This window comes from Thamnophis sirtalis, unplaced genomic scaffold (assembly GCF_051295495.1).
Source record: "Thamnophis sirtalis isolate CommonGarterSnake01/CBP01778 unplaced genomic scaffold, rThaSir2_p1.2 scaffold_8, whole genome shotgun sequence".
Lineage (NCBI taxonomy): Eukaryota > Metazoa > Chordata > Lepidosauria > Squamata > Natricidae > Thamnophis > Thamnophis sirtalis.
In genome coordinates, this window is record NW_028261388.1 from 54,168,889 (window position 1) to 54,196,366 (window position 27,478).

The following is a 27,478-nucleotide window of genomic DNA, read 5'->3' on the forward strand; positions in this document are numbered from 1 at the left end:
TCCTTCGTCTTTCCCCTGTTCATCTCTCAGCAACATTTCACTTTTGCTTTTAGAATTTGCAACACAAGTTTGCTTTCCAGCCAAATTCAGCTCTCATTGTTTTTGTCTTTGCATTCGCCCAATAATTTTTGGATCAAGGTACATAAAATCCTCTAACTTAAAGAATGCTAAAAAAATATAGGTCCTCCTGTTGAAATTAAATTTCCACAGTGTTTAAACCAGTTTTATTTGTAAAGATGGTTGCTGCAGCATCCCCATGGTCATGTAATCATGATTTCTAAAGTTCCCTCTCAGCTTTTCCCTAGCAAAGTCAATGGGGAAGCCAGCAGGAAGTTGCTTTCATTCTTACTGCTTTTTCCCCCACCTACATCATTCTGCCTATACTTTTAGCTAAGTAAATGTTGACTTATCATTTTAGTGTATTTGCCATTACAGTTATTTTTCTGCTTATGATATACATTCTTCTTAGAAAATCATGGAACTATCCAACATTGAGGTAAAAAAAATACAGTCAGCCTAAAATTTAATGTTCATTCTGATCCCATCAGATTATACATCCTTTCTCTCAAGGATGACCTAACAAGTATCAGGACAGTCTAGTAGAACTTTAAAATATATTTCCATTAGCCAAGAACCATCCAAACCCTAAAGGTTGAAAAGTGGAAAAAAACAATGATTTTTAAATTGCATTTCACACTTAGGTCAAAAGCTTTTTTTTTAAATCAATTTATCTGAATATAATACAAAAATAACTTTCCTTTCTTTTTAACAGCTAAATATTCTAGTTGACACTGGAAGCAGCAATTTTGCAGTTTCAGGTGCACCAAATACAGATCTGACCTCATACTTTGACACAGAAAGGTAAGAGTTTTGATCCCTACTTCCCATTCCTTGGGACAGTGACTCCCAACTTTTTGGGCATCAGGATCTGGTTCCGTGGGAAAAGGATTTTCTGCAGACCAGAAGGGACATGGTTTTGCATGCTGCCTGCATCCTGCAGCTGGAGCTTTGCTTGTTTGCGCAGTTTGGTGCCAGTCCAGTTTGGGGTTGTTGGGGACCCTTGCGTTAGGAAATTGTATTGAAGTTTCTATGAAATGTCAGGGGGGAAATAGCAAAGCTAGAAGCTTTTCTTTACAGAACATTGAATGGGATGCAACCTCCGCATTTCTTATTTAAGTATTCCAGCACAATCCTTCTGATTGTGTATCTCTGTTAGAATTATTTAACTGATATACATGATATGATTCCTCCAGCATGGCAATGTCTTCTTTTTAGAAAATAGGTTTTCTAAAGTTGGGAGGGGGGAAGAATCCTTAGTCCATCCTAGTACTGTTTGAGAAGTTTCCGGCTCCTAAAGCCAAGAAAGACACACTGTGGTTCCTCAGCAGTTTCCCCTATTGTTTCTCACCTATAGATAGAAATCTTGCCAAACTACTTGCACCATAAAACAAATATTCTGGGAACTATTAGGGAGGAGCCATCTTTTCCCTTTTTATCCCATACACACTATCTAAATTGTAACGTCTCTTGCTCCTCTGGAAAACACTTTCTTCCTCCTGGAAATCAGGTCAACATTCTTCATAAGAAAGTTGGCATGCCACAGTTATAATTTGTAAATAGGCAATGGTATTCTCTCTCCCCCCCCCCATGTGACTGACTACAGTGCCACACATGGATACATGCTTATATCAAATGTGTATATGCTGTGTTTGCAATGAAGCAACGTTACCATATTGTATCACACTGTAAGCTGCCCAGAGTTATCGTACCAATGAGATGGATGGCATAAAAATTAATTAATAAATAAATGTAATAAATACATTATTGGAATAATGAATGAATACCACCTCTGCATTGATAAATGAGCATGAAAATGTGGGGTTTGGGAGCAGGGATGTCATTTGTTACCCAACTGAAATTATATGCTAGAGAAAGGACTAATATTTGGCAAAGAATGACATAAGGCAGGTTAAAATGGCACTTATTAATGTGCATTACTAATGCAGTAAAAGGTCACATTGTCTTGAGATGAAATAGTTGCATGCTTCTATTCAGATATTGCAAAGCATCTAGTAACAGGACATGCTTAATTGTGATGGAATGTAAATGACATCCAACAATCTATAAGAAATGATATTTGTGCATAATATTTTCACAGCAAAAATGAAGATTTAAAAAGAAGGGAGGTGTAGCTCTTTATGAAGTCTTACTTTATGTGGTGGAACAAATTCATTGCATATAAATTAAAAGACTGAAATGTATGCAAGGATATATGGAGAGGAAGAATTTGCCTGACTGATGTGGTATCTGAAAAATAGTGATTGTATTACATACTTTTTTGTTGGTTGCATTGCTTGGTTGGTGGGGTTTTGCTGATTTTACATAATAGCTATAATTGCTATTCTTGAGAATGAAGGTGGACAGTGTATATGATGTTTTTATCACAGAATATGGAATAACTTGGTTTATAACATTTTGTTTCTTTCCTTAGATCCAGCACATATAAATCACTAAATGTTGAGGTTACTGTTAAATATACCCAAGGAAGCTGGATTGGAGTTCTTGGAACAGATGTCATTAGAATGCCTAAAGGAATAAATGGCACTTATATCATCAACATTGCCACCATTTTTCAATCTGAAAATTTCTTTTTAAAAGGCATTCAATGGCAAGGGATCCTTGGTTTGGCATACAGTACATTGGCTAAGGTAACTGGATCTCATATTCATCAGTTTATTTATATGAAAATAAAAGCAGATATTGTGAGCAAATGAAAGTTTCATTGTTGCTTCTATGATTTTACTGATTTGTATCCTAATTTACATTGCTAGTATTCCTGCATGATTTCACATCCAAGCACTATCCAAGTTGTCCCTAGTTAGGTTTTGAAGTCAGCAACATGCTGATTCAATAATGATAAATATTTTATCATTAAAATCATTTTATCATTTAAACCATTAAAATGGTTTTACATTTATTCTTATGAGGCAGGGGTGAACCTTGCAGTTCTAAGGCTACAGGTGTTTCCATCCTGAAAAATTTACCCCCAAATTACAAAATGCATGGGGAAATAATTATATTATCTGTATTTAAAACTAAAGGAAATGAAACTAATGGGAAGTAAATTAAAGTTCATGTGGACAGTTCTCACCATCCATCTTTAAAAAGATATTATAATGCTAGAAAAGGTGTGGGGGGGGGGAGAACAGCCAAATGATTAGGACACCTTTGCTTCTCCCTTGTTAAAAAAAAAGACTATCACATTTGAGTTCAGTGGTCATAACCTGAGCGCCAACTGTACTGAGGTTTTAGCTATCATTAAAATAAGGAAACACAAAGAGAAAAAAACCCTAACTATATTGAATAGTAACAGTTGAATGACATGCAAAAAGACAACTAGTAAGCATAGATAAATAAAAATTGTATAGGAAAATTTTCTAATAATATGTTCTCCTCTTCCCCTCTATTTATTTGCCTAGTTGACCACAACTTGGAATACCTAGATTCAAGGGGATATATTGATACGGATTGCTCAGACATGCTTGGGGGGGGGGGGGGAGTCTGTCAGGGCACAGGCCAGAGCTAACTAATGGGCGCGGGTCGGGAGTGCTGGGAAGGGTTGGGATTCCAGGGGAGACATTAAGCCATTCCATTGGGGGGTTCACCATCTCCACTGTTTGTGGGAGAGGCAGATATGGTGGGGGACGAGGGCCAAATTATGTTCGGGGGACGCGGGTCCGCTGTTTAAGAGCAATCGCGCATTCCGACCCTCATCACCCTTCTCACACCCCTGGGTGCCCCGGATTATAGGACCCTGGTCTCCGGCTGGTGTCGCTTAACGCCAGGTCCGTGGTACATAAGGCTCCCTTCATTTAGGACCTCATACAAGAGGGTAGAGCGGACCTGGTGTGCATTACGGAGACCTGGTTGGGCCATGAGGGGGGTGTTCCCCTTAATGAATTATGCCCACCAGGCTTCCAGGCATTTCACCAGCCGAGAGCCCAGGGCAGGGGCGGGGGGGGGGGGGTGGCAGCGGTGGTGGTTAGGGAAAGTCTCAGACCTCAGGAGGTCACTGTGCCTCAGATAGGCAGGTGTGAGTCCCTTTTTGTGAAATGGGGCCTTGGAGTTCAGGTGGGCCTTTTTGTTACGTACCTGTCTCCCTGCTACGTTTCATCGGCCCTGCCGGAGCTGCTGAATGTGTTAGCTGCATTGGCGGTTGATTTCCCCAGGCTTATGATCCTGGGGGATTTCAATCTGCCTTCCATTGGCGAGACATCTGAGTCAGCTCAGGAGTTCATGGCTTCCATGATGGCTATGGACCTAACTCAGTTAATTCAAGACCCCACTCATAATGGGGGACACACGCTCGACCTGATTTTTGTCTCTGGGCAGTGGATGAATGATCTAGATTTAGGGGATATTTCTATCCAACCCTTGTCATGGTCGGATCATTTCCTCATCAGGCTTGACTTCCATACTGCTACCCTTCACTGCAGGGAGGCGGAACCGACTAGATGGTTCCGTCCCAGGCGCCTGATGGACCCTGAAAGGTTCCTGATGGAGCTTGGGACTTTTCCTGAATCCCTTGCTCACAACTCGACCGAAGCCCTAGTGGAAGCCTGGGATAGGGCGGCCACTGGGGCTTTGGATCGTGTTGTGCCTTTGCAGCCTCTGACCTGGTGTCGATCCCGGGTAGCCCCCTGGTTTACCGAGGAGCTCCGGGAGATGAAACACCGGAAAAGATGCCTAGAGAGTGGTTGGAGGGCCAGTCGGTCCGAATCTGATCAAACTAGTAAGAATCCATATTAAATCCTACTTAGTGGCGATAAAAGCAGCAAAACGACAACATTTTTCCGCTCTTATCGCGTCCGTAGATAACTGCCCAGCCGCCCTGTTTAGGGTGACCCACTCCTTACTTAACCAAGGAGCTGGGAAAGACCCCTTGCAGGGTAGGGCTGAAGAATTTGTTCAGTATCTGCAGGATAAAATCGCTCAGATCTGGACAGGCTTAGACTCTGACTGGGTAGATTTGTGCGAGTCGACGGGGATGAATCTTGTGGAGACCATCTGGGATGAGTTTGATCCTGTGACCCCCGAGGGCATGGACAGGATTATGGGGAGACTCAGTGCTGCCACTTGTGTGCTGGACCCGTGCCCCTTTTGGTTAGTCTCGGCTGCCCAGGAGGTGACACGAGGCTGGCTCCAGGCGATTACCAATGCTTCATTGAGAGAGAGGTTCTTTCCCACCACCTTGAAGGAGGCGGTGGTGAGGCCCCTCCTTAAGAAGACTTTCCTGGACCCAGCTTCTTTAGCCAACTATCGTCCGGTCTCCAACCTTCGCTTTGTAGCGAAGGTTGTTGAGAGTGCGGTAGCACGTCAGCTTCCCCAGTCCCTGGATGAAGCTGCCTACGTGGATCCATTCCAGTCGGGTTTCAGGCCCGGATACAGCATGGAGACGGCATTGGTCCCGTTGGTCGATGATCTCTGGCGGGCCCGAGACAGGGGCTACTCCTCTGTCCTGGTCCTATTAGACTTCTCAGCGGCTTTCAATACAATCGACCATGGTATCCTACTGCGACGACTCGGGGGGGTGGGAGTGGGGGGCACTGTTTTACGGTGGTTCTCCTCCTACCTGTCGGATCGGTCGCAGTTTGTGTTGACTGGAGGACAAGGATCGACCCTGAGGCGCGTCACTTGTGGGGTGCCCCAGGGGTCGGTTCTCTCACCCCTCCTGTTCAACATATATATGAAACCACTGGGTGAGATCATCCGTGGTTTTGGGGTACGGTATCATCAATATGCTGATGATACCCAACTTTTCATCTCTACCCCAGACCACCCAAACGATGCCCTCGATGTGATGTCCCGATGCCTGGAGACTGTGCGGATCTGGATGGGGAGGAACAGGCTCAAGCTCAATCTCTCCAAGACGGAGTGGCTGTGGTTTCTGTCATCCCAATTTGTGCATCTTGTTCCATCTTTGATGATAGGGGGAGAAATTTTAGCCCCCTCAGAAAGGGCCCACAATCTGGGCGTCCTCCTGGATACGCGGCTTAGTTTAGAAGAACACCTGATGGCCGTGACCGGGGGGGGCTTTTACCAGGTTCGCCTGGTATGTCAGTTACGCCCCTTCCTGGATCGGGATGCTCTGTGCACAGTCACTCATGCCCTCATCCTTTCTCGCCTGGACTACTGTAACACTCTCTACATGGGGCTGCCCTTGAAGAGCACCCGGAAGCTTCAACTGGTCCAGAATGCGGCTGTGCGGGTTATCATGGGGGGCACCTAGGTGCTCCCATGTTACATCCCTTTTAGGCTGCCTGCACTGGTTGCCAGTTGTCTTCCGGGTGCAATTCAAGATACTAATTATGACCTTTAAAGTGCTCCATGGCTTAGGCCCAGGGTACCTGCGAGACCACCTACTGCCACCGGTAGCCTCCCATCATCCAGTGCGATCCCACAGAGTTGGCCTTCTCAGGGTGCCGTCGGTCAGACAGTGTCGGCTAGTGACCCCCAGGGGGAGAGCCTTCTCTGTGGGAGCGCCTTCCCTCTGGAATGAGCTGCCCCCGGAGCTTCGTATAATCCCCGACCTCCGGTCCTTCTGACGCGCCCTAAAAAGTTGGCTTTTCCAGCAAGACAGCCTGGCCTGAACAAAACAAAATACAGTATTGATCACTGTTAATTTTAATTCAATTTTTTTTTAAAAAAATGTATTGTCAATTTTAATTGGGTTTGGGATGTTACATTTAATTTTTTTTAAACTTTTATATTATGTGTTTCTTTTAATTGTTGTATGCCGCCCTGAATCCTTGGGAGAAGGGCGGCATATAAATCTAATAAATCTCTCTCAAATCCAGATAATTTCCTCTAGAAATGTTTCTGGAACTGCTGGCCAAAACCTAGAGTGGAAGACCAAAATTAGATAATATACAGCAATGGCAAAATTAATCATTTATAACCATAATAGAACTATCAGAATTTAAGCAAGAATGGTTCCCTTATGTACAGCAGGGCAAATTTTAAGACTTTGAATCATGATTTTTAAGAAGAAAGCTATGACACCAATAAAAAATAGATGAAAGGATTTAAACGAATGCTAGCAATTACCTTCAGTGTTTAATGTATAGCATAAGTTTGAGGTTCTAATAACCTCAATTTAATAAATTTGTTTCATTGTTAAAACTCCTTTTATCCACCAAAAGTAATCTGAATGGGTTGCTCTCTATCAATTTATTCACAGTGCTTCAATTTCTGTACAACTGATTTTTTGCTATTCTTCTTTTTTAACAGCCGTCAAGTTCTGTGGAGACTTTTTTTGATTCTATTGTGAATCAAGCCAAGATCCCCAATGTTTTTTCCCTGCAGATGTGTGGACCTAGTGTGCCTGTTTCTGGAACTGGTACTAATGGAGGTAGTCTTGTGGGTATCTGTCAGGTTGAATGTTAGGAAAAATGTGCATTTTTTAGGCTACTTAATATAATTAAATCCAATCACTTGACATCTTTCTCATATCCTTTAGAAACTGTATAGCTATGGAAGTTTACTATTTTCTCCTAATTGATGATTAAATTGATGGAATACAGATTTGTCATAACTTTTCTTATTATTTCAAACAATTAGCTTAATAGTTACCCAAACATATCGGCTAGATTTTAAAGTTCAAGTTTAAAGATATCTTTTCTTTTGTTAACTCTAATAAATTATTGAGTCAATATATGACCTGGACAATCACAACTGAATTATCAATCTTCCAGTACTTCGCTTTTAATAATGTTGAAAACTGAACAATAAGATCTGAGTCTTAATGGTTTCAACGTGAGCATAGATTGAAACATAATTTCAAATGCATACATTCTGTACATAATAACCATAAGTTAAGAATTTTTCTTCTTGTTCATTTTGTTTTTCTTTAAAATTCAGTATTTTAAATGTAATTTATTGTGTGAGAGAAGTGGTAATAATCCTATCTGTATTTTATTTTTAAAATGTACCCTGTTAAGTTCAATGGTGCTGGCTTTGCTAGAATTACACTAGACGAATATATAATTCACTATATATAGACACTATTTAATATTTAAAAGGACATAACCTGGTGACATTTTGTACTACTAGTGATGATTTCCCTCCCAGTAAGCTACTCTTAAAAAGCAAACAATACCAATAGGGGTTGCAGAACTCCTGTTTTATTCAAATTAGTGATCTGATTTTTTTTCATTGATCTCTTAGGTTAAAATTAATGTTTAGATTGTACACAAAAATACAAATGCCCATCTGGCTTTTTCACTTGCTGATATATTGGGACTACAACTTCCGCAATTATCAATTCAACAAAAGAATGACTGGTCTGTATGGATGGACACGACTCTTTACATGGCCAACATTTGGATTGACATTTCAGACAGTTAAACAAATAAATGTAGTAAGAAGTCACAAATGCCATTTAGCTTTGTTCTGCAGCCTTACCTGAACTCATCTCCACTGCATCATTTTAACAATAGAAAGATGTGGAGAAAGGTGTGCAAGCTTTGTGAAATTTCAAAATAGGAAGTCTTTAAATCTAGTAGATTCATTGCCTTCTCCATCTTCCTCTGATGGACAGATCTGTAGAATGCCCTGTTTTCCGTAGGAATGCCAACTATTGAGAAAGCTTCAGAGAAAAAATTGCCTCTTCAGTTGTGAAAGGAATACCATTAGCCACAAAGGGCATTCTCTTAAAGACATGGGCCTATATCTTTAGTTGATTACCTCTCTGGTATTTAACTGATTACAAATCAACTGGAATTGTATATTACAGCAGCATAGTGAATGCACAGAAATGGAACAGTTTGAAAATGATGTGCTATTAATTGTTCAGAGATAGAGGAACTATTTAAATTATATTAATATTTATGATACAAGGATCTTCTTGGGTCCAAGTAAAATTTGAAATTGATATGCAATCCAGATTATTAGCCATAACTTTAAATTCATAGGCTTAAAAGTGAAAAGTTGTTTAGGCTAACTCAGACAAAGTATTATCATGAGGTGCTTTACAAAGCACCCCTTGTCAAAATGTTAAAGAATCTGTGTCCTCAGGAGGTTTGCTGTGGTTCCTTTGATTTTCCCTGCTTTCAAATGTACATAAATACGTGCTGACAACCAGAGAAAGCCTTTGATATGATTGTATATATAGGTAGCCCTCAACTTACAACCACAATTGAGCCCAAAATATATGTTGGTTTGTGAGACATTTGTTAGGTGGGTTTTGCCCCATTTTACGACTTTTCTTGCCACAGTTTTTAAAGTGAATCATTGCAATTGTTAAATTAGTATCATAGTTGTCAAGTGAGTAATTTACCCATTGCCAGAAGGACACAAAAGATGATCACATAATCCCAGGACACTGCAGAAGTCATAAATATGAGTCACTTGCCAAGCATCTAAATTTTGATCATGTGGGGATGCTACAACAATCGTAACTGTGAAAAATAGTTATGTCCCTTTTTCAGTGATGTTGTAACTTTGAACAGTCACTATATGAACTGTTGTAAGTAGAGGACTACCTGTACACTTAAGATGCAATCGCCTTAATGCTTCACATGTTTTGTTCACATCTCAGCATGTTGCAATGTCCCTTTTTCAAATTCTTTGTGCAGCTCTATTAATGTTGCTAGAAAAAACATTTTAGATTATAAGGCTTTTATTTTAAGTCCTATATTCTTAAATGTATTTCTCTCTCTCTCTCTCTCTCTCTCTCTCTCTCTCTCTCTCTCTCTCTCTGTGTGTGTGTGTGTGTGTGTGTGTGTGTGTGTAAAAAGTAGTATGTTTACAAGCCTAGTTATTTCTCATCAACTTTTTAAAACTTGTTTTGATTGACTGACTATACTGAAAAATCAGATCTCATATTGAATTTATATATTCATATACTTATTACTGTCCTTGAATCATTTTGAAGACCCTCTGTTAGATTGTAAACATATTTTATAACTTAATTATATTTGATTATGTGATACAGTAATTTTTTTTTATTTTTTTTTTAGGTATTGGGTGGGATTGAACCAAGCCTATACAAGGGGAAAATTTGGTATACACCTATTAAAAAAGAATGGTATTATCAAGTTGAAATACTGAAATTTGAAGTTGGGGGCCAGAACCTTAATTTGGACTGCAAAGAGGTATTTTTCATAAGTAAAAATTATAATTTAATATTCTTCTACTTAATGACAACTTTCACATGTGTGGAATCTGTTTCATGGATTATCTCTATATATGCAGAATGGAGCATGGAGTTCTGTCCCTGCATTAATACGAAGGAACATAGGCCTGAAAATTGTCCTTCTTTCTGGTTGTCATCAATATTTTGCCAAGAACTTGCTTATTATCCTTCCTCAAACTAGTTAATATGTTTTTAATGGTCATTTGGGAAACAGATTGATATGTAAAACGAGTAACCATTTTACTGTAGTTCTTTCATTGTTGAGTTATTATTTCTGTTGTACAAGCCTAACCAAACTTGGTTGTATAAAAATAGTGTTAAATAAATCAATGCTAATCAGTATTTGAGTGACCAATAAATTTGAGCAGTAGTAAATGTTTAATCTTAGATGTGCATGAAAGTAAACTTCTGAAAAAGTTTATGCAAAGTATGATATGGGGTATACGTATCAGCTTAACTAAAAATCTAAGGCCTGTGGTTGATGTCTATATGATTTTATGTTTTTAGGAATATTTATTTATTTATTTTTATACCACCCAAAGTCCAGAGTTGAACAGCCAATAAATTTAAATAAAGAAAGAAATCATTTTTTTTATATTTGCTTCTCAGATATATTCTATATTTTCAGTTGCTCTGTGGCACCATTTCTATATTTCTGAACTTTAAGTGAATTCCCAAAGCTTTTGGATCTGTCTTGCATTATACCTGTTTCTTTGTATAACATAGAAACGTAAGTGGTGGCTTTACAAATTCTATACAGATTTAGTCTGTAATGAGTTCAATGGGATTTATTCTAGTGCAAGTTTATTGACATGAAATTGCATAAAAGCAAATACCACTGTTAAGATAAACTAAATTAATTTGTTAACCTAGTTTACTTTGTGTTAGGTCATCTTTTTCTGGTTTCAATTTCTCTTCCTCACATGCTTTAATACAGTTGAATGGGAAATAACAACACTTGGGTCCACGTCTAATTTTAGTGTGATCAATTAATATTACTAATAAAATGACACCAATTATGCAGATTTATCCCACTATAAACATTAGATTATCTTAAGGCTCTTGATTACTTTTACTTCACAATTGAGCCCAACATTTATGTTGTTAAGTGAGACATTTGTTAAGTGAATTTTTCCACATTTTATCACCTTCCTTGCCTCAGTTGTTAAATGAATCACTGCAGTTAATAAGTTAGTAACCCAGTTGTGAAGTGAATCTGGCTTCCCATTGACTTTGTCAGAAGGTCGGAAAAGGTGATCACAGGACTTTGGGACACAGCAACAGTCATAAGTATGAACCAATTGCCAAGTATTTGAATTTTAATCTCAGGATTATGGGGAGGCTGGAAAGGTCATAACTGTGAAAACAGTTATAAGTCAATGCTGTTGTAATGTTTTTTTTTTTTTTTTTTTTTTTTTTTTTTTTTTTTCCTTATTGATGTATATTTTATTATGTTTTCATTCTATACAATCACATATTCACTGTGCTTGATCAGGGCATATAACATTGAATAATAAACACGGCCCTCATTTATATAGAAAATGCCCTCTACAATACAAACCCAGTATACCACCTTGGCCTGCCATACACCCTCTTTCAACCCCCTCCAACTTTCATTCTTCCTTCTCACACACCCCTCTACGCCTACTTCCCCTCCCCTTCTTTCTAACCCTATCACTCCCTCTCCATTCCCTCCCTCCCTTCTCCTCCTCCTCTCTCTCACCCTCTCCACCCTCCTTCTTCTTTCACTCGACTCTTTCCTTCGGTATCTATTACCTTCCAGTATATTCGGTTTGTACTATTTTCGCACTAACATTGAAAAACCACAGTATACAAATACAATCATGGAATTTAACACATATTGTATTTCCCCCCTCCCCCCTCCCCCTAAATCCCCACCTCCCTTCCCTCCCCCCGACTTCCCAAAGACCATACGTGGTATAATTTTTGAACAATCACAGTCTAAGATATCTCTACATTGAACTCAGCTTCTTACTGTTACCCAAATTTTAAACAATTTAAGTTATTACCGATACTAAGCATAAGCTATCTGGAGTTTTTTAGTCCCATATTTACTTTTTATGTAATCAATCCACTTTTTCCAGTCTCTTTTGTATCTCTCGTTTGAATGTTCTTTGAGATATGCTGAGATTTTGGCCATTTCGGCTAAGTTCATAACTTTCAAAGTCCATTCTTGAATTGTGGGTAAATCTTTCTTCTTCCAATACTGCGCCACCAAGAGTCTTGCTGCCGTTATTAAATACAGGATCAAATTAGTCTCTGCTACTGTAAAATCAATGCATATACCCAGTAAAAACAGCTGGGGGGTAAATTTTATCCTTCTTTTAAAGATGTTTTGCAGGATCCACCATATTTTTATCCAAAATGCCTTAACATTACGACATGTCCACCATATATGAAAATATGTAGCATCACAAGAACCACATCTCCAACATTTAGGTTGAACATTTGGATACATAGAGGCAAGCTTTTTAGGATCTAGGTGCCATCTATAAAACATCTTATAAAAATTTTCTCTCAAGTTTTGTGCTTGTGTAAATTTCACATTCCTTACCCAGATTCTTTCCCATGTTTCAAGCATTATTGGTTCCTCGACATTCTGAGCCCATTTTATCATACAATCCTTAATCAGTTCCGTTTCAGAATCCATCTGTACTAATACATTATATATCCTCTTTATATGCATTGAGCTTTGATCTTTTATTTGTTTAAACAAATTATCCTCAACTTTTACAAAGCCAGTTTTTTGATCTGTTTTCCACCTAGCTTGTAGTTGACCATACTGAAACCACGTTTGAACTACCTTCTCTTCTTTAAGTACCTCTAAAGATTTTAGTTCCATCACCCCTCTTTCTGAGATAAGAAGTTGTCTATAGGTGGTTCTATCGTGTTTTTGTTCTACATTCATATTTTCAATTGCATGTCTAGGAATTGCCCACATGGGCACTTTATCATTTAGTTTATGTTGATATTTTTTCCAAACCCGCAATAAAGCATTTCTTAAGATGTGATTTTTAAATTTCTTATCCGTTTTTTTGTTAAATAACAGGTAAGCATGCCAACCATATAACAAATCATATCCCTCGATATTCAAAATTCTGTCATTAGTTAGATGAATCCAATCACTAATTGCAGATAATGCCACTGCGTCATAGTATAATTTTAAGTTAGGTAATTTCAATCCTCCTCTTTCACGTGCATCTTGCATTATTTTCATCTTTACCCTCGGCTTCTTTCCTGCCCACACAAATTTGTTGATACCCTTCTGCCATTCTAAAAGATTCGCATCTCTTTTAAGTATTGGTAACATTTGAAAAAGAAATAAAAATTTTGGTAAAATGTTCATTTTTACTGCCGCTATTCTACCCAGCAAGGACAAATGCAGTTTTTCCCACCTTTTCAACTCCAACTGTGTACTATGCCAAAGTGATTCATAATTATACTTGTATAATTTCCCATTTGAGATTGAGATATTAACTCCAAGATATTTAACTTTTTTAACTACCTCACATCTTAGCGTCGCCCCCAGTTCTTCCTTCTGTTTAATAGTCATATTTATAGCTATTATTTTGGTTTTTCCTAGATTTATTTTAAATCCCGAGACTTGACCATATTGATTGATCGTATTCAATAATACCCTACTAGATTCCTGAGGTTGTTCCAGTATTATAACCAGATCATCCGCAAATGCACGAATTTTATATTCTTGCTGTCTAATTTTGATCCCTTTTAGACCGCCCAGGCCCCGTATCTTATTCAACAGTATTTCCAAAGTTATAATAAACAATAATGGGGACAGAGGACAGCCCTGTCTTGTACCTTTTTCAATTTGAAAGGAGTCTGTCAGACTTCCATTGACAATGATCTGGGCTGTTTGCTGCTGATATATTGCACCAATTGACCGTAAAAAGCCATCTCCTATCTGCATTTTTTGCAATGTCTTCAGCAGGAATTGCCAATTAACTCGATCAAAGGCTTTCTCCGCATCCAAAAATATGAATGCGGCCGGGATTTGATTGTTCTTTCCCAGGTATTCTAAAGCGTTGATAATTAATCTAACGTTATCCTTCATCTGTCTGCCCTGTATAAAACCAGTTTGATCGGTATGTATCAGTTGCTGAGTTACCCCCATTAGCCTATTTGCTAATATTTTAGTAAAAATTTTATAATCTACATTAAGTAATGAAATAGGTCTGTAATTTTTTGGTTGGGTGAGGTCTTGATCTTCTTTGGGTATCAACGATATGAACGCAGTCTTCCACGAGGGAGGCACTTTCCCTCCCGATTGAATTTTATTGAATAGTTCTCTGAGGGGTTCTACCATTTCTAACTGTAGATATTTATAATAAATAGCTGTTAAACCATCTGTGCCTGGTGCTTTCCCTAACTTTAATTGTTTAATTGCCTGCAAAATTTCCCCAGAGGTTATAGGTTGGTTCAGCTTATGCCTATGTTCTTCTCTGAGTAGGGGGATTTTCTCTTTATCTAGGTATTTGTCTATATCGCCGTCCTTAATTTTATCCCCTTTATACAACTCTGTAAAAAATTCCCGAAATACCTTTTGAATCTCTTCCTGTTGAAACACTTCCTTCCCTCCGTGACACAATTTGGTTACATTTCGAGCTTTCCTTTTTTTTCTAATCTGATAAGCCAACCACCTACCGGGTTTATTTGCATTGCAGAAAGTATTATGTTTAGCATATAATAAACTAGTAGCTACCTGGTCAGAGATCAGCATATCAAACTGAGATTTTAATATAGCAATTGTTTCCCTAATCTTTGTATCTCCTGGATTCAATGTTAATTCTGACTCTTTCCCTTTAATTTCCTCTTCCAATTCTTTTCGTTTTTGCCCTTGTTTGTATCTATGTATTTTATTTATATTCATTAATACTCCTCTCATATACGCTTTGCTTGCATCCCATACATATTCCAAAGATGTACCCTTGTTCATATTGAAGACAAAATATTCCGATAGCAATTTTTTACAATCATTAACATACTTTTCATATCTAAATAAGTTTTCATTCAACCTCCAGGACCTTCTTGCCTGGGCTACCCTTCCCAATTCCATCCAGACTGGATTATGGTCTGAAAGAACTCTCGCCATAATCTTTGTCTTCTTCACCCTACAAAGTAAATCATTTGTAATTAGTATAAAATCAATCCTTGAAAGAGATTGATGTCTATTGGAAAAAAAGGTAAAGTCATATTCTTCTGCGTGCCTCTCGCGCCAAGCGTCTCGCAATTCAAAGTCGTCCAGCATGTCAAAAAAGGGTTTGGGTAACTTAGCTCGAAATTTGGTGTTCGGGCGAGCTGTCTTCTTATCTCTTTTGGTGTCGATCACGCCATTCCAGTCACCCATTAATATACAAGACTCAAAATCCCACTGTACTAATTTAGCATGGAGATTTCTATAAAATCCATCTTGTTGTTGATTAGGAGCATAAATTCCCACAAGTAACGTCTTTTTCCCTTCTAAGATTAAATCTAATGCAATATATCTTCCAAAGGGATCTGCTTCAATTAGCTCAGCTTTAATGTCTTTTCTTAAATATACTACTATGCCATTTTTCTTTTCCATGGCTGAGGTCGCAAAATGTTGGCCCAGTTTGGGGTTAAACAAATATTTTTGATCGGTTGATTTGATATGAGTTTCTTGCAAGCAAATTATGTCATTCTTAAACTGTTTAAGATAATGAAATATTTTCTTTCTTTTCTGTGGAGAGTTCAATCCGTTAACATTCCATGTCAAAATCTTAGTTGTCATTTTTGGTTGCCTGAAGCTTTTTTAGAGCCTCCCGCAAGGCCTGTCTCACCTTTGGTTTGGCTCCTCCCACAGCTTCTGAGCTTGTTGCAGTAGCTCCTTGGTCAGTGGCCAATGATTGTTGAGATTGTTGCATAGTAGCTTGTTTATCCGTTTGTCTGGTGGTCTTGCGGTTGGATCTTTTTTCCTTGACTCCTTGCCCTTCCGGAAGAGGGAGATGATACATTTTATCTGATGGTTGTGTGGTTTGCTGTTTATCTTGTTCGTCTCGTGGTTTTTCACCATATCCCGAAGGTTCAGGATATCCCATCTTCAGAATCTTATGATAGAAATCACGAGCTTTCCATACAGAGCTGAGACGATATCTTTGTTTGTCCATTGTAACTATAATACCGAATGGGGCATCCCATCTGTACTGTATCTGGCGCCTTCTGAGCTCTTCCACCAGAAAAGCATAATCTCTTCTGGCTCTTAGCATCTGAGGCGGTATTTCTTTCAGAACAATCAGGTCCTGTCCACCAATTTGAAGCTTAGTATTGTAGGACTCTTGTAGTATCATATTTCTAGATTCTCTTGTAACAAAGTATATTACCACGTCTCGGGGAAGTTGCCTTTGTTTTGCCGCCCATGAGTTAACACGAAAAATCCTGTCAATCTGCCAATCAAAATTGGATCCCGGTTTTCCCACCAGACGGTCAAAAGCTTCAGAAAACATTTGCTTTAAGTTCTCCTGCTTTTCTTCACGCAGCCCCCTCACTCTTAATGCAAGCTCCATCTGCTTGTACTGTATCATAATAATTTGTTTTTCAGCATTATCAATTTTTTGTTCCACCACTTCAGTTTTGGATATCAGGTTAGTTTTAGCTTCATTGAGAGTTTCTAAATTATCTTCCATTCCAGAAATATATTCTGTTATCACATTTACAATTCCCATCATATTATCATTCATTTTAGTGACCCTGGTATCGAATTTGTCATATAGAACTTCCATCTCATTCCTTATTTCATCTTTGAAATCTTTAATCATTTCTAGATTCTGTTCTCTGAATTCTTTAAACATTTCAAAGTTCTGTTCTCTGGATTCTTTGAACATTTCCAGAAAAAATTCTTTTGTTAGTACATCTCCACTAGGGGGCATAGATGGTGGGGGCTGCAACTTTGTGCCAGGTATGGGAGACGTTTTCGGAGGTAATTTAACAGAGGTTGATTTGGATGCCATTATATTTTGGTTTTAATTATATATTCTAAATTACTAATCCACTGTGCTATGTGGAGAAAAAGAAATTCCTCCCCCCCCTTTTCTCCCTTCTTTTTTTTTTTTTTTTTTCCTTCCAAGGGGTTTTACGGAGGATTTCAAAAGAGAAAGTCCGTTTAGAATGTTTGGAATGTGTCTGAGTCAACAAAGAGTCTTGAAAGCTTTAAGGGAGTAGCTCTAATTAAATTATAAGAGATTATTTCTTTACCTCTGTAGCAGGAAGCCGGAGATAACAGATGCAGAAGCTGTAAACGCCATTTTGAAGACAATTAAGCAAAAGAGGTTTTTATAACATTGAAGCTGGTATTTCAGATAGAGAAAAGATTTTAAAGTTCACAAGTTGGTCTTTGCTCGTATTGACTTTTAATAGTCTCTTTTCTAAAGAATGTCCTGAGGGGGAGGGGATCCTGTCTCGTGCTGTGAATAACAGCTGCGAAGTTCAGGTCGGAGTTGAATGACTCAGCTTTGGGTTGATTCTCCCCCTCCGTCCACAGCTCACAAAGAAACAAACTGTGAACTTCAAAGAAGATTCTTACCAGCTGAGATTCCTCACTGCTTTTTTCTTGTCTGAAAAAAAGAGTTATCTTCTTGATATTGAGTAGATAACGATCCTGAATTCTGGGGGCAGCTCTGTTAAGCTGCCGACCGGCGACAGGCCACTCCCCGGAAGCCAATGCTGTTGTAATGTTGAATGGTCACTAAAGGAACTGTTGTAAGTCAAGGATTACCTATACTATTTTCTCCACCTTTGAGTGAATTGTAATGACAATGAAAAATAATAGATGCTTCCATCTGGGCTACTCAAAGAAGACAGCATAGAATATTGAGACAAAACTAATGTGTGCTCTTAAAAGGATAGGAATTGAAAAAAAATAGTCCTACTTTTGATTATATGCTCAAAGGCATCATGCTTTTTAATGGTATATAAAGATCAAAGAGTTAAAGGGAAGAAGGAGAAGATCTATGGGGGGGGATTCTTAAATGTGTGGTTATGAAAATGTGCCGTGGAAATTGGTAAGAGAATAGCGTGGAAATTGAGTGGTGTTGGAGCAGATTTATACAGATAATGACACTTTATCTGTTGTAACAAATCAAGTGTATCATTTTCCATGTTCTTCACCTCTAAAATATTGGATACCTTTAAAATATTCAACAACTTGTTAGTTTTATTTGGTTCCTCTGATACTAGCAGATCATTGTACTTTGACCTAGTTGTGAATTGAAAACCAATACAACTGGAGTTTTACTAGTTAGCAGAATTTTCAAGCTCCATAAGCATAAGCCCATCACATCTTCTTTTTTATATGTCCCCAAGGGGAGGAACTTGGGGTTCTATTTTTAAAAAAATCTAAAGTAGGTCCTGGATAGGCATCATTGCTGGTGATTATTTTATCTTTACTTTGCTATAAAAATGAACTAGATATGGAAAGACATCTCTTTCATTTTCAGGTAAGAAGGTCCTTTAAAGGACGAGGTCAATCAAGAGGCCGTTAGTTAATTTATACTATAGGGACACTTGAGAAGAGAGGTCAAGGCTGGTCTTATTATTCCATTTGGGTTGTTGTGCTAGAAAAAACCTTTCTCTCTTCAAGATACTTCAAAGATCTTATTGCCTCATAGTATGAATTAAGTTTCAGAAGATCTGATACCAGGCCCTTCAATATATGTTTTCATATATTGAAGGTGAATATTTCACCTTCTCTCCCCCAAAAGTTTATTATTGACTTGCTAATTGTTATGACAAGTGTTTTCTTCCTTCCCTCTTTCAGTACAATTCAGACAAAGCAATTGTGGACAGTGGAACAACTCTCTTGCGGCTGCCAGAAAAAGTCTTTAGTGCTGTTGTGGAAGCCATTACACAGACTTCTTTGGTAAGCTATGGCTTAAGAGTTTGTCTCCCGAGTTAAGTTCTTAAAGGAATTCTTTTCAATGCTTATAGTACGATGTGTAATCAAAAGATTGGAACTAAATTAGATTCTTTTTTCTCCTTTTTGGATGGAGACTTGATGGAGAAATATATAAATTAAATTTCTGTGCTATCAAAACCATACTATATAACCAGGATGGCGAACCTATGGCATGTGTGCCACAGGTGGCACATGGAGCCATTTGTCAGGGCACGCGAGGTGTTGTCTGTCAGCTGGCCAGCACGCAGGTGGCCAGCTGACTTCAGCCTTTTTTAAAGCCATTTTTCGCCCTCCCCAGGCTCCTATAAAGCCTCTGGAGCCTGGGAAGGGCGAAAAAAGCATGCAAAAAATGGGGGGGGAGCATGCACACTGGAGGGGTCACACGTTGCATTATGGGTACGGCATGCACCCGCATGACCTCCCTGTGCTCCCCTCTTTATGGCATGCAAGCCAAAATAGGTTCGCCATCACTGCTATATAATTTCTGTGGTCTCCAGTGTATTAAAAGCTTCATGTATGCAGCAGATTCGGGGATAAAATGTTTATTTTGTTATTGGTAACCCTAAACAGGATAAGTATTTAATCTTATTTTTAAGGCATAGCTGTATTTGTTTTAAAGACTGATTTTCTACATATGGTATAAAGTTCAAAATATGGATCATATTAATAAATACAATGAAAAAACATGTACACATCTAAAAGTACAACAAAGAAGTCAGGATGTCAGAACTCTCAACTTTTCCTGCCTGCCCCTTAGCTAGACCCAGGATGACCACAAAAACCAGGTAAGTAAAAGTGATGTTACTGAAGCAATGCATATCAAGAATGGCCAGTGTTTTTATGGCCTGGAACCACACCTTTTAAAACTGGTTTTGATCTGTAGGAGTTGCAGGACATGGAGCACAGTGTCATGAGGTTACTATGTTGGGTGAAACCAGCATTTCTAAAAGGTTAGAAATGTTAGTTTCATCCTTGCCAGGAATATTTTGTGGACAGCAAACGGAGAGTGAGACCCTGTATGCAAGTGCTGGTTTGTTGCCTATGTCTGTATAGATAGAGGAAACAATTAAATGGCAAGTTTCCTAGAAATAAGCAGGAATTTCTTCTCTCACTTTCTATTCCAGTGAAGAGGCTAGAAAACTAAAACCCAAGTGACCTCTACTGATATATTCAGAGGCTTCAGTTACCATATTTTTGGAGTATAAGACGCACATTTGTCCGTCCCCCCCAAAAAGAGGCTGAAAATCTGGGTGTGTCTTAAACACTGAATACAGGATTTTTGGCCTCCCAAAACCCTGCCCCCTTCATAAAAATGGAAGTGCAGAGGGTTTGGGAGGCCTGCAAAGTGCTCCTGGGGAGGGCAAAAACAAGCAAAAAATGGCCCATTTTTTGTCCATTTTGTCCCTCCCCCAGTCACCAGGAGCACACTACAAGCCTCCCAAAGCATATGCATTCCCTGTTTTTGCAAAAATGGGCCATTTTTTGCCCCCCCAACCCCGCAGGAACACTCTACAGGCCTCTCAAACTCTCTGCATGCCCCGTTTTTCACAAAAAACGAGGTATGCAGAGGGTTTGGGAGGCTTGCAGAGTGCAAAAACTTTTTAAAAAAAATTTACCACTTCAAAATCTTGTTGTGTCTTATACTCCTGTGCTTCTTATAGTCCAAAAAATATGGTAATCTGCCCTGGTGAGCATGAAAGCAGGCAGTCTTCCTCTTGATTTCAATGCCGATCTGTTCAAATAATTTCATAGCATACCTTTTCTGTGCCCCTATCCAAAAGGAAGAGGATTTGTTTGCATCTTCCGTGGCAGGAAGCACAGATCTACTGTTTATACACCTTTTGCTACATATAGCAATTCCAGGTCAAAAGTTCAACATGTTGTTGAAGCTTCATGTGGAAGTATGTAAAAGTATTGTCCTACTTTTTCTTATGAGAATAAATACCATGATTAGGAGACTGGTGCACCGTTATGATCCAATTTCTTAAACTGAAACAAAAACTGAAATCAGGTAATAGAGAGACCTTGTATAGATGCTAAGGTGGGGACAGAGTTTGGGTTTTTGTTTTGTTTTTCCTTATAGATCCAAGAATTCACACCTGGATTTTGGAGTGGCACACAGCTTGCCTGCTGGGATAAAAGTGAAAATCCTTGGGCCCTCTTTCCCAAGATCTCTATCTATCTGAGAGATGTTAATTCCAGCCAGTCCTTTCGAATCACTATCCTTCCACAGGTCTGGAGCTCTTATTTTACTATTACTAATATTTATGACAAGGAAGATGGACATGGATTAATCATGTGCTAAACTAAGTACTGACAGCTGTTCATGTGCATCCCATTATAGATATTGCTGCTTGTGTGTCTTGTTAAGAATTCCAGTAGTGATGTTTATTCCCATCCAGGGAGAGTCTTGGTGGGTCTTTGGACAACAGCAAGGACAGCAGGAGGTGGCTTAGCTTTACCTTGATAGGGTGTTTCATGCCATGGAGACAGTACAATTCTCCCTGTCAAAGTGAAGAAATGACAGGGACTTGGAAGCCTAGCAGTTCCTACTCCTTTGTTGTGTGTGGATAAAAGCCAGGATGCACAGCAGCCTTGTCCAGTTACTGCAGCTTCAGGAGGCCTCAAGACAAAACATGGCCACTTTGCTTATCGAGTGGAAGAGCATAGGATATTTTCACAAATAGTTTGAAAGTGTTTTATTCAATCCTCTGTCAAAATGAAGCATCCTTGAACCTTTGCACAGTCCTTTTAACAGCTTAATTTGAAAAGGGCAAAGGTCATTTGAGACATGCTCAATTCCTCTATTGTTTTGTTTGACATCATATGAAAATGCTATGCCTTTGTCTTCCTGCAGAATGTTTTTCCAGGTTTTAGTTTACTGTAACCTAGCTTACAACAATAGATGTTATGGTTGTCTCCCAACTAGTTCTGTAGAATTCTCTTTGCATTTTATCACCACAGTAGCCATATTTAAGCTAAAGCAAATCTAGATAAATTATACCAGTCAAAAGGTATTTAAATGTCTATGTGAAATATAAGCTGAGCATTTTGACTGGTAATATGGTGATTGCTCTTGCTTTTAAAGCCTTGTATTTATTTTACAGTTTTAAAAAAATCATTTGGTTTTATTGAGTGTTCATTGAGGTGTATTTTAGTTTTTTAATCATCTTTTATGTCTTTCAAAAAAAAAACCAGCTTTACATTCAGCCGATTCTAGGGATAGGGCAGAATCTAGACTGCTATCGGTTTGGTATCTCCTCTTCCTCCAGTGCCTTGGTTATTGGGGCTACAGTGATGGAAGGATTCTATGTCATCTTTGATAGAGCCCAAAAGAGAGTGGGATTTGCATTAAGTACTTGTGCTGGTAAGTGATGGGTAAAACAAGAGAGAGAGTGAGAGGAGGGGAGGGGGAGAGAGAGAGAGAGAGATAGAGATCTTTCTTAATGAATTATCTTTCTTTATGAATACTTTTAGGGCTTATGTTAAAGTTCAAACATATTTTTATAAATAGAGGAAATGTCAAAGGGTTATAGTGTGCTTTTTGAATTGAAAGAATATTTTAAAATTTCAAACCTGAGGGTCACAAATGGGTATTAGATATTCTGTACAGGAGAACCTACTTTTCTATGTGTTTTTGTGATTTTTAATTTTTCAAACAATGTTGCCAAATAGATGAAGCAGAACAATTTTGATTTCTGATGGCTTCCTGTGAATTTCATAGGATGAATTGAGGGACTCAGTTTTTTTCAAACAGTTACAGAAACTTTGTATCTGTTTCTGCATGTTCAGTCGATTATTAAATGCTTTGCTATTGAAACTGATGAAACTGGCAAGAACAACTTATGCATGCAAAATGTTCTATGTATGTTGATCAAAAGAATAAAAGAATCCATTGTGTTTCAGGAACAAAGTAATTATTTAGATATCATTTTTTTAAAAAAATACTTAATCACATAGGTGCCCACACATAAAGACATACACACAAACATAAACAATGGAACACTGAGTTTTTTGGTAGTGAGAAGTGACCTTACACTTGAACCATCTGGGAAAGGAAAATGTGAATCAGTAGCCTTGCTACTCTTCTGAAATATAAAGATTTTTTTTGTAAATAAAAAGACAAATTTTATCTTAAAAATAATGTTCTTAAAGCCCATCTTGCAGTGCTAAATAAATTGTTTCTAAATGTGTAGAATATCTTCCAATTTCACATTAATCAATACACAGGAAAAAGTTTCACAGAAATGAAATGATTTCTTTGATTTTACAGATCATAGAAAATAATTGTTACAACAAAATCTTGTAATATTGTGAAATAAGAGTTTATAGCTTTGAATTCAACTCATTTCCCTAATAAGTTTCCAGAATATAGACATTGTGTTTGTTTTGTAGCATGCATATTTCCCTTAGCTTCCATTTAACAGAGTATACTGGCATTTAATTGTAAACATTTATAGGCTTATAGTTTTTAACATATATATGCTTTTTGTTTGCTCTCTCAGTATTTATCTTTCTTTTAATTTTTTTATATAGAACTGCATGGTTCTCCAGTATCTGAGATTGAAGGCCCGTTTACTACCACAGATGTAGCAGGCACTTGTGTATCAACTATATCTCTCCATGAACCAATCTTGTGGATTGTGTCTTACACACTTATGAGTTTCTGTGGACTTGTACTTCTCATACTCATCATCTTGCTGCTTATTCCATCACGCTGTCGTCATCGTTATGCTGACTGCGACACTGTAAACGATGAATCGTCCTTAGTACGGCATAGATGGAAATGAAGAAGTTGATCAACTTGTGAAGAATCCTTATGTATTCTGATAGGGAATGAAGAATGACTCTCCATTTTTTTACCCTGAGGTTCTTAAGATGTGTTAAGACTACAGCCTGTACTTCTAAATCAGCATGATTATATAAGCTGAGAATTATAGGTGGTGTAGTTGAACAGACTTGCAGGGCACAAGGTTAGGGTATTTTAGCCAAAGATTAAAATCTGAGCTTCACTCTGTACAAATACTGTGGTCTATCACCAAATCACCTTCCAATTCTCCTTTAACATAAATTTAATACTTCAACAATTAATTATTTCAGTTATGTTAATATATAGCCATTTCAAATGCTACTCTATTGCTTGCTTCATATACGCAGTTGCCCCTAGTACACTTCTTTTTTTTAAAAAAAGTTAAACTTTGTTTTATAGTTCCAAAAAGATTGTCATTTCTACAAAACAACAACCTACAAAATATTCTTTTGAGATAAGCCATTCATCAGACTTGCCATAAAGAACAGAAATATTTCTTCTTCGTTGATGTTTTTTTCATTAAAAATATATGTTCCTTGGTGAATCATGACTTCATCAGTAACTGGCAGAAAGATAGATTGATAATTAAAAGGAGGAAAATAAGACTTTTTTTTAAAAAAAGAAAAAGATGAGGGTTTTTTCCTCTTTGGAAAATGATCTATTTCTTTTAATGGTTTACTCTGTGATTCTTTAAAAAGGTTAAGCAGTGGAAAACACAGAAATCAAACCCATTATGTAATTTGTATGAAACTAGTATGAAACAAGACTGCCTCTCTTCAGGGATTTATCAGTAAGACATAGGTAGATCTGCTTGACATAGATGCCGATCGCCTTCCCGCTCCATTCAGCACAACTGGAACATCCCTTTAAAGCTTCTCTCTCTCCCTCTTTCTCTCTCTCCCACACACACACTCCCAGTTCATGACATTTTAACATTTACAACTTTACTACGCACACAAATATCTTGATTTTCTAAATTCATGCATAAATGATCTTTGAAAGGGTTCTTTGAGTCTTTGTGCACATATCCTGCAGAAACAGCATAGATATAAAGCAAAGTCTTTCTCTCTCTCCCTCTCTCCCTCTCTCCCTCTCTCCCTCTCTCCCTCTCTCCCTCTCTCCCTCACCCTCTCTCCATTTGTGGAGACTCTAATGACTAGAAATCAAATTTGTAACAATGCAGGGGAATTTCTTCAGTTAAATGACTTACTCAACTGTGACCTGACTGAGAAAGGTGAAGACCCATAAATGATCAGATGTTTAATTACTTTACTTAACAATAACAATGTTTATTGATCTCCATTTCAATATAGCAAACACAATGCTAGCGGGAGCTTATTCACATATTTTGTCTATGTTAACTTGCCTTTTCCTTTGCCGATGCACTTGTGCCAAAGGTCTTCACAACATGAGAACATGCATTTAAAACAATATCCATCACTATGATTCTTAACTAAAAAAACCTGTAATACTAAAAAAAAAACTTATTGTGGTAATAGTGTTATTTTCACATATTTTGTAATTATTTTTTAAAATTATACTAAGTTGCAGAGTCTGATCACAGGGTAAGGATTAAGCCATTATCTCCATGAGGAACACAAAACCTTTTACTAGTTGTGCTGATGTTGAAAGAAAAATTATTGCAATGGCAAATGTATTATTCTCAGATTACTTTTGAACTTTTGGAGTCCTTTTATTGGTGCCATATTCACCCTGTTTTGGAATATCATTTTTGGGTTTGAATGGCATAAATGCAAATTCTTGAAAAATTAAGCAATAATTGATTCATTAAGAAAGAGAAAACTTTGTTGCTGAAATATGGCTAACAAAATTTGTATTTTCTGACATTTGCTTGCATTGTTGTTTCAACACATCCATCTACTGTAAACTGAGAAGACAGATGGCAGCTTGATGAGTGTCACAATAGATGCTGGGCAATAGTGGCCAAGGACCATTTTTAACCTCAAAACACAATGTCCAAGCTTAGCATGGAAGATGAAAAGTCATAAATTTTCAAACATTTCAACTGACATTTTCTCTATCATAAAGGTTATTTATACCTATAATTAAATTGAAATAAACTTTTATGTAAAAAATTTATATGGGCATGTTGACTGATTAGTTAAGGACTGATTTTGTTCTATGAATTCTGTGTTACTTTTATGAAAAGTGTCATGGTTTCCACAAGAAACAGCTATTCTTAATCTTCAATCTATCTTCAATGAAAACAAACAGGATCCATTGTAAGACTTAAGGTGATTGGCAACCCCCATGCAGAGATAGACTAGTACAGGTAGTCTTTGACTTACAACCATAATTGAGTCCAACATTTATGTTGCTAAGCAAGACATTTGTTAAGTGAATTTTATGACCTTTCTTGCCACATTTGTTAAGCTTCCCCATTGACTTTGCTTGTTAGAAGTTTGCAAAAGGTAATGACATGACACAGACATTGCAACCGTCCCAATATAAACCAGTTATCAAGCATCTGAATTTTGATCACATGAGGATGTTGCAGTGGTTGTAAGTGCAAAAAATGGTCATAATGGTCATTTTTTTCAGTGTTGTAACTTCAGACAGTCATTAAATAAATCAAGGATTACCTGTATTTGTAGACTGCACACAAAACCTAGATGTACACCACATTTACACAATACAATACGAACAGGAGCTTCCTGTTCTTTCTAATAGCAATTGCCAATCAATATCGCTCACCTTATATTGTTTCCCCTTCTATTATATTTCATTTGTATTTCACCATTCTTAACCTCCTTATCTTACTCTGTCTGCTATATTGGCTGATTACCTCTAGTAAGTTTAAACCACTTGGATACATATATGTGTGTGTTAAATCTCCTTAACTACTATTTTTGGGCTTTGTTATCTTCCTTCATTGATCCTTTTTTCTTTCCTCCATCCACCTATACCATTTATCCCATATCTGGTAGTATTCTGTTTCTTCTTTTCCCTGGATTTCTTTTGTTAATTTGTCCATTTCAGGACAGTCCATAACCTTTCTTATTATTTCATCTTCACTTGGAATTAATTTGTTTTTCCAACAAATGGGTCCTTTCAAAATACTGTAATTTTAGCATCAGCTTCTTTGCTGAAACTAACATCTTCATTCAGTTTTGATGGTTTTATCTAAATAGATTTCATGGACTGATCTGATTATATAAGACACAGCACACAAAGGATTTATATCCCATCTTATTTCATTTTGCTTGCCATCTTTTAGCTTTAGTTTTTTTAAATTCCAATTGCATTGATTATTGTGCATCACCCAGAATTTTTGAGAGGTAGGCAGTGTGCCAGTTTAATAGATTTTATTCCTTAATGGTGGCAGTTTATAAAACATTCTACATTTTGCTCTCATCTAATGAAGGTTATCCAAGGGCTCAGTGTCTAAGATGCTGAGCTTGTCGATTAGAAAGGTTGGCAGGTCAGCAGTTCGAATCCCTAGTGCCGTGTAATGGAGTGAGCTCCTGTTATTTGCTCCAGCTTCTGCCAATCTAGCAGTTCG

At 37.8% G+C, this 27,478-nt stretch overlaps 1 protein-coding gene across 1 annotated transcript in view; it reads left to right on the forward strand.

Moving 5' to 3' along the window:
- BACE2 (beta-secretase 2) overlaps window positions 1-26,055 on the forward strand; it is a 61,967-nt gene extending 35,912 nt beyond the window's left edge. The window contains exons 2-9 of the mRNA XM_014075021.2: window positions 773-861; window positions 2,492-2,708; window positions 7,291-7,419; window positions 10,020-10,154; window positions 19,008-19,109; window positions 21,229-21,378; window positions 22,344-22,512; window positions 23,682-26,055. Of these exons, the coding sequence (XP_013930496.1) occupies window positions 773-861; window positions 2,492-2,708; window positions 7,291-7,419; window positions 10,020-10,154; window positions 19,008-19,109; window positions 21,229-21,378; window positions 22,344-22,512; window positions 23,682-23,935 (1,245 nt within the window). The 3' untranslated portion in view covers window positions 23,936-26,055. The remainder of the gene's footprint in view (window positions 1-772; window positions 862-2,491; window positions 2,709-7,290; window positions 7,420-10,019; window positions 10,155-19,007; window positions 19,110-21,228; window positions 21,379-22,343; window positions 22,513-23,681) is intronic.
- Window positions 26,056-27,478: the final 1,423 nt, after the last annotated feature.